The sequence below is a fragment of the Fringilla coelebs genome (assembly GCF_963513975.1).
Source record: "Fringilla coelebs genome assembly, chromosome: 1".
NCBI classification, from domain to species: domain Eukaryota; kingdom Metazoa; phylum Chordata; class Aves; order Passeriformes; family Fringillidae; genus Fringilla; species Fringilla coelebs.
The window spans coordinates 83,760,847-83,769,195 of NC_140028.1; the positions used below are offsets into that span (position 1 = coordinate 83,760,847).

At 38.6% G+C, this 8,349-nt stretch overlaps 1 protein-coding gene across 1 annotated transcript; it reads left to right on the forward strand.

Moving 5' to 3' along the window:
- Nucleotides 1–1,877: 1,877 nt before the first annotated feature.
- LOC311158983 (ovalbumin-like) lies at nt 1,878–6,762 on the forward strand (the record flags this gene model as incomplete). The annotated part of the gene is made up of 7 exons (XM_084214801.1): nt 1,878–2,045; nt 2,660–2,710; nt 3,241–3,369; nt 4,016–4,133; nt 4,804–4,946; nt 5,123–5,278; nt 6,367–6,762. The coding sequence occupies 7 exons, from the start codon at nt 1,878–1,880 to the stop codon at nt 6,760–6,762; spliced, it is 1,161 nt and encodes a 386-aa protein (XP_084070927.1).
- Nucleotides 6,763–8,349: the final 1,587 nt, after the last annotated feature.

The window sequence follows — 8,349 nt, forward strand, 5'->3', positions numbered from 1 at the left end:
GACTAACTGAAAGAGAGTTCTGGTCTATTACTACAACCATAATAACAAATTGACTAATTATTGACATATTGACTAATAACTGCTAATTATGTGTGACATCACTAAGGTTTTCACTTTTTTTTTTTACTGCCATCCCAGTATCTTGTGTTAAATGAGGCATTGTTTCCCAGCCTCTTCTCCAGCAAAGTGGTCCTGATGTACTGGTGGAAAGCACTGTTAAAAAGCACAAAATACTAATAGTTGTTTTCCCTTCAATCAAACCCAAACCCATTGACACAAAAAACTGACCTTATACCATTAATTTATTTTTATGGTGTCAAAAGTCAAACTTCTGAAGGACAGCAGTGGGTGGGTCACAACTCAGACTGTATAAATTCCCAAGGGCTCAGCCAGTACACCCACATACAGCTGGAAAGCTGTATTGTCTTTGGTGCTGAAGCTTGAAGGTAAGCATTTCTCTAGGAAAATTTACCTTCTTATTGCATTATTCCTTGGTTCTGACTAAACTTAAAAAGAGACAAGTTATTATCTCGTGTTTGATATTTTTCAGGACAGATTATTTACATTATATTCTCTACAAATCTCACCAGTGTATATGTATTCTACACTATTTTATTATGTGTAAAATCTGAATGTTTGTGGTTTTGGGGAGGTTTTTAAAGTTATCCTCTATGCTTAAAATGTTATTTTGTGCTCAAAACATTATTTTATTTCAGAGCATCTTATCTTCCCATTCTGTATCTTTTAAGATTGATCTTGACAGATAAGTAATAAGTTTCTGTGCTTGACCTCTAGTTCAAAACAGTGCATTGAGAGCAGAACTATGGTGTTCAGTGAATTTGCTAAGTTTATTTTAGTGTGAAATTTCTCTAAGAGTTGCATTCCTGAAAAATACAGTTGGTGAACACAACATAAAAAGGTATGTGTGTGCACAGATGTACAATTTTAAAATAACTTATAAGTGGGAACATGCATACGGAAAGTGAGAGAAAAATGTGTGTGTCTGTATGTGTACAGCCAAGAGGCCAGTCACAAAACACTTTGGTAAAGTTTAACATTATAAAGAGAAACTTGAGATCCTAGCATTTAGCTCCTACATAAGGGGCTAGATTTTGAAAAACAGCAATTTAATTTCCCAGACAGTTTATAGTCTGAGAAAACATAGCATGTTTATGCAAAGCAAACTATATCTGAAAGCACAATACAATGAAACATGAATTTTGTGCATCAGTCTTGCTCCTACATTCGGTGAACTTAGACAAATTATATTGCCTGTCCATGCTTCCATTACTAAAACAAGGGTAAGCTACAGGCCCTTGAGGATCTACACAGTAAGTACTGTGCTACAAATAGATACTTTACTGAACCTACTTGTTTTTGGAAAATAAAAATAGCTAGCCTCTGTTTTTACCTTTACCTGCCCAGACCTAAACTAAATGGAAACATAATTTGCACTTAAATGTCCAGCTTTGCAAGTATATGAAAGAGATAATATTTTCTTGTTTTCATCAAGCTACTACAAAGTACTAAGGAATTGTAGCCTTCAACAAATGAAAATAAGTACAGGCAATTGTTATTTGACTTCTTTGAAAAGGTAAACAGAAACCACATACAGATTCCAGAGCTCTGAGAAACTGTTAAAAAAGGCGAATGTATAGAAATGCAGAAGGAAACAGATTTGTGAAAACACTTTCTAACATGCATGAGATGTGAGCATAGCAACAGACATGTTAACATAGAATGATTTCCAAGTTACTTGTTTATATTTTATAGCCTGAACATTCCTAATAAAGTGCATGTGCTGCGTGTGTATGCTATTCCCATCATTACATTGCTATTGTACTTCTGCTCTTTGCTCTAGGCAGTACTGCTGCACAATGGCCTCCATCGGTCCAGTGAGCACAGAAGTTTGCTGTGACATATTCAGGGAGCTGAGAAGCCAGAGTGTCCAGGAGAATGTCTGCTACTCCCCCCTGCTCATCATTTCAACCCTCTCCATGGTCTACATAGGTGCAAAAGATAACACCAAGGCTCAGATAGAAAAGGTGAGACTACCTTGAGGAATTAAACCCTCCTGATGCTCAACAGAGCCACAGCCCTTAATGATATGATAATGTCCCTCAGAGGCTAAAACATGTGGATCCAGAGTTATCAAAAGCTGTGGCCACCTAAAACTCATAACAGTGCTAAATAAAGGCATCAGCCCAAAATCTTGAGACTGGATTTAAATTTTATCATAGTTTAGCAGCAGAATTCTCAAAGACAAAAATACATTCTAGCAACACTTTTTTTCTGGAATGGGAAGAGGAGAAAAAATCTATAGGGAAAGAGCCAAAACATATCCACAGACTGCAAAGTGTTTCATGTGTTTCCTACAGCTCTCACTATCTTCACGGAGAGTGGCTGGCTTGTTACCTACAAGAAGGTTGACATTATTGGTAGCACACACTGGAGCTGAATCCTAGATGCTCAATAGAAAAAAAAGATCATCTAAGCAGGCAACAGTATGCATGGCTATTCAGAGATGGTACAGATAGATTGCACTTTTTGAGTCATTCTCAGTCAATAGGCTTGCTTCAAACATGATGTGTTAATCTCAGTTGCATAACCTTTTTCTTGTCATACCAGTTATTTCAACCACTGTTACTCTTAATTACAGGCTATCCACTTTGATAAAATCCCAGGATTTGGAGAGAGTACTGAATCTCAGGTACAGAAACAATTTAATCCCTTCTCTATGTCAGTTTCTCCTGGGAGCAAAATCTTTCAGATAAAGCAGTCTCATAGCAGTTGCAACCCTACTCCAATGTGCAGCTAGTGCTCTTCATCCAGCATTTGGGGAAACACTTCATAAGAATGAACAGAGAAGGCAGGCGACAGGGAATTCAGAGCAAGCATAAAATTGGGCCATAATATTGGGCCAATAGGGGAAAATGATAGATATTTGTATAATTAGGCGAAGTAGCTGGGTTAAACAGAACTGGTTGGGAACTGATCTGCTGAAGCTAGATTACTGTAGCAGAAAATTAAAAGTCCCCCCAAATGGCATGAGGAAATTACAGTTGAAAACCAGCACTGAATGATATATATTACAAAATTACTACTTCAGCATAGGATGAACAATTTTATAAGCAAAAGCATCTGAACTACTATACTCCTCTCATAGAGTATGTAATACCTACTCATCATTAAAACTAGGGTAACATCATCTGTATTTTTATTTGTATTCATGTCAATCAGTGTGGCACATCTGCGAGCATCCACACTTCACTGAAGGACATCATCACCCAAATCACCAAACCAAGTGACAATTATTCAATCAGCATCGCCAGTAGACTTTATGCCGAAGAGAAATACCCAATTCTGCCGGTGAGTTGCTCTAAGATCTGATCTGAATGTCAAAACTGTAACTTTCTGTAATGCAAAAAGCACTGTCAGAAGTCTAGGGTCTGCTAAAGAAATTTTCTTCCATATGGAAAGATTCTATCTATCACAGCCCTAACCCCTGAAAGTCTTGAGAAAAAATGTGACTAGGCAAAAAGATGTTTGTGCAAAGTACAATAAAGATCCAATCAAGTCAAGGTATGATTAATAAAGAGATAACTCCAACTCTTCCCTCAACTGGGAAAACAAACCTGAAAAAAACCTTCAGGTTCTCAAAAATAATCCAAGGTTTTCAATTGAAAGGAACATTTAATTTGAAATTCAAGGAGAATACCATTGCAAAAAAAAATTAAAAGTGGGCATAGAGAATAAAAACCCCACACTTAACTGAAATTAATGTTGGTTTTAGACATTTAAACTCAGTTCTGGAAAATATTTTTTAAAAATGGGGGCATATACTCTTGCTTGAAACAATGCATGTCAAATCTTAAGATGCTTATGAACTAGCTCATAGTTTACTGATTAGCCTTAATAAGCAGATTGCTCATATCTGTTAATTTCATTCTTGCCTTTTACATCTACAAAATTCTTTGACAATCTGATCTGAAAATGGCATACTCTTTCTTTGCAGGAATACATTCAATGTGTGAAGGAACTGTATAAGGGAGGTTTGGAATCTATCAGCTTTCAAACAGCTGCAGAAAAATCCAGAGAGCTCATAAATTCCTGGGTTGAAAGTCAGACAAATGGTAAGAGGAAGTCAAATGTCAGCATAGGTATTTTCCCTTCCGCCACCATGCTTGAACAACATGTGAGAGCATTTAAGTCAGGTGATGGAAAACCAAAACATCTCCCTCTGCTCCTTTTCCTGGATACGAGATCAGTCCCCAGATACAGAACTATCATCTAACAATTTCTTTTTCCTCAGACACATCCCTGTTAGAGGACTCTCTCTATCTGTAGAGGCTTTGTGGATATGTAATATTTCCAGTCCTGATAAAAGGGACAGCACTAAAATATGCTTTTTATACATTGGCAAATAGCTTGACACCAATGTTTCAGCTTTTGTTTGATGCAAAAACTACTAAATGTTTGGTTAGGAGACCATCCTTGGATGCAAGGTTCCAATGGTTCTTCCTGTTGACACAAAATATGCTAATTTTGTATCAAGTAAATCTCTGGATTTTATATCTCTCACTATAATTCTTCATAGGGAGAGAAACAACAACCATTGCCAACAGCAGTAAGCAATCAACCTTGGAACTACAAGATAAAAGCTACAAAACCAAAGCAATGCCTTTTCCCCACACTCTCCTTCCCACAAATTCTCTACCCTCCATTTAATGTTGAAGTTGACAAGTAAGATGTGTTATACACAGATGTATTATATATGTTCTCCTTCCCTGTGCATTTTGAAAGGGTCGATCAAACATATCCTTCGACCAAGCTCTGTGAGTTCACAAACTGACATGGTCCTGGTCAGTGCCATCTACTTCAAGGGACTGTGGGAGAAAGCATTTAAGGAAGAAGATACCGAGACAGTTCCTTTCAGAATTTCTGAGGTATGTGAGCATATATCACTTTAAAGGTGTCATCTTCTAGAATTTATGAAGGGAGTCAACAAGTTGCTGTACAATCTTCCCGAAAAAGAGCAATCATCAGCTTTAACCATAAGTACGCATTTCTACACTCTAGGAATAATCTTTCTGAAAACTGTTTATGTTCTTTGGTTTTGCAGCAAGAAAGCAAACCTGTGCAGATGATGTCTCAGGTTGGTACATTTAAAGTGGCAGAGATCCCTTCTGAGAAATGCAGAATCCTGGAGCTTCCATATGCCAGTGGGCGGCTGAGCCTGTGGGTGCTGTTGCCTGATGACATCTCTGGCCTGGAGCAGGTACGCCCCTGGCAGCTGGGTTTCAGAAAACCATGAACACAGTGAAATTTTAGGTGCAAAGAAGCTCTTCACAATAAAGTTATCTTAAAGCACATCCCCAGCACAGATCTGAATATTGTCAGCGTAGGATGGTTGCACAGAGGCACTCAGCTCTCTCAGTGGTCCTGCAAAAGTTTGCGTGAGGATGGATTGCTAAGCAACTACTTTAATGGGTTAAATTTTTGCCACTGCAGAATAGATTCGTCTCAGATAAGCAGCTGTTACTCCAGCACCTTGAGCTCCAAAGCTTTTATATTTCAATTTCTGCATACTGAGGAACTTACTGGGAAGTTCATCTTAGCCTGAGTATTTGTAATTATTGAATGGTTTGACAGCCTTCAACATGCTTCCTTCATACTTTCAAAACTGAAACTGTCTCAAAATTGAATACAAGTACTGAAATGGTTAAAGCAATTTCAGAAAGTAAAATATACATGACATATTACTGTTGGTATGAAAAGAATATAGCCATTAGTGGGAATGCAGTTTGAGTAGGAAAACTTATGCAATAAATCCGAGTTCATTGAAATTATTGCGCACTAACTCTAAGAACCAAAATTATAAAAATAGTCATTTGAACACAGCAAAATTTCTTCAGTAATAACTGATAGCTCATTTATTACTGAAGAAATTTAGCTGTGTTCAAATGCCTCAAGATACTTCAGATATTAGTAAAACCTTTAACACTTCCTTACTTGGAGGTCTTAAATGTAAGCAGAGCTTACAACTCATAAGCACAGAATGACTTCTGGAATATATTTCTGAAGAAAAGAAGATAAACTGGCAATTGCTTTGGGAAATTTGCTGAGTAGCCATCTAGTCAAGACTATAAATTGCCAGTGAGCCTATTAAAGAAATAGGAAGCAGGACAGAGAAGAGAGAGTCATGGTTTGCTTTCCCTTTCTAGATACGTTAATCCATATATACCCAGAAAATACATTATAAGAAAAGCAGTCAGTTTAAGAGAAAAAACCCACAAATGGTACTGCATTGCTACAAAAGGTGTTGTGCTCTCATCCCAGAGATCTAATTTGTGTGTTTCCTTGCAGCTTGAGACCGCAATCACCTTTGAAAATCTCAAGGAGTGGACCAGTTCTAGAAAGATGGAAGAGAGGAAAATTAAAGTTTATCTCCCCCGCATGAGGATTGAGGAAAAATATAACCTCACATCTGTCTTAAAATCCTTGGGTATCACCGACCTGTTCAGCTCATCAGCCAATCTGTCTGGCATCTCTTCAGCACGGAGCCTGAAGGTGTCTGAAGCATTCCATGAGGCATTTGTGGAGATCTATGAAGCAGGCAGTAAGGTGGCACGCTCATCAGAAGCTGGGGTAGATGACACAAGTGTCTCTGAAGAGATTAGAGCTGACCACCCTTTCCTCTTCTTGATCAAGCACAACCCAAGTGACAGCATCTTGTTCTTTGGCAGATGCTTTTCCCCTTAAAGAGAGGAAAGCTGCAAGAGTTTCTGTCCCACACAGCAAGACCCAAAGTGCTGCAATATCAAGGGTAAAAAGAAACACAAACTTTCTCTTTTATCCATATTTTCTAAAACCAGAATGCTTGATTAAAAAAAAAAAAAAAGTTAAGGCAGAGAAATTTTGAAATTTTGCCTGGAAAGCAGAGGCCCTTTGCCTTTCCTTTGTGCTGAGTATTATTATTTATTCATAGATGAAGAGTTAAAGGAATGAAAATCTGACCCAAGAAAACACAAGTATTAACAGAGGTGCTCCTGGTGCAATTTAACAATAATAGTGCCAAATCATCACACTGAAAAAACCCATAATCTTTTTTGGGAAAAAAAATGCAGTCTTCTAACTGAGCCAGGTTTCTCTACAGACAAATTTTATGGTGACTTCTCTGGAATAAGTCACTCAAAATTTCCTAAATTAAACTCTTATCTACTACCAATCATACCTACTCTGACAAAGCAATTGGTTTTTATTTCTACCCCTGATACTGCACAACTCTTCCTCCCTTTCTAAGGATGCATTATAGAAATTTTGTAATTAATATTTCTTCTTAAGCCTTTTTAGATCAATCATCATGACCAAGTGTGGTGGTTTTGCAAGTTGCCATTCAAATTTTCTCCATGCATCCTATCCCTGTATACAATGGGTCTTGTGGGTGTACATTTTTGCTCCTTTCATCATAATAAAAACTTACTTAAGCAAATGCTTTCATTTGGAGTATTTTAAATGCACCTGGGACAGGGTAATCCTGGCTATGTGTACAAATCTGCAGCTTTGGGTGGATGGCAAGTTGAACACGAGTCAGCAGTGCCCTGGCAGCCAGGATTGCTAAACTGGGGTGTCCTGGGGGGAATAAAGCACAGCATGGTCAGCCAGGTAAGGGAGGGGATTGTCCCTGCTGTACACCAGGGCAGCCTCACCTCCAGTGCTGGAGGCAGTTTTGAGGTGCTACTGTGTAAGAACATCCCATTTTAAGAATGCAGAGAAGAGGGATTGAAATGGTGAAAGCTCTCAAGGGCAAAACTTACAAGGAGTGTCTGAGGTCACTTGGCTTGTTCATCTTGGAGAAGAGGAGGCTGAGGGGTGACCTCATCTCCTGCTGGGGGCAGGGGAGGGGGACGTGCTGCTCTCTATCTGGTGACCAGCAAGGCCATGAGGAAATAAAATGAGGCTGTTCCAGGATTGGACATTAGGAAAAGTTTCTTCATCCAGAGGGTTGGTTACTGGAACAGGCTTTCCCAAGAAAGCGGTCACTGTGCCATGCCTGTTAGAGTTCAAATAGCATCAGGACAATGCTCTTAGTCATATGGTTTATTTATAGATAGCTCTGTGAGGAGCAGGGAGTTGCACTCAATGATCCTTATGAGTCCCTTCCAACTTGAAATATTCTGTGTTTCTGCAATTTTCCTGCCTGAGTTGGTTCATTGATTCCAGAGAGGTGAGGAATAAGTCTGTCGTAACTCTGGGCTCAGACAGAATATTCAGACCAATTTTCTGCCAGGAAGGGACCTGTGTGACCTATACTCCCTTATGCATGCTACTCAAACTAGTCAGATGCAA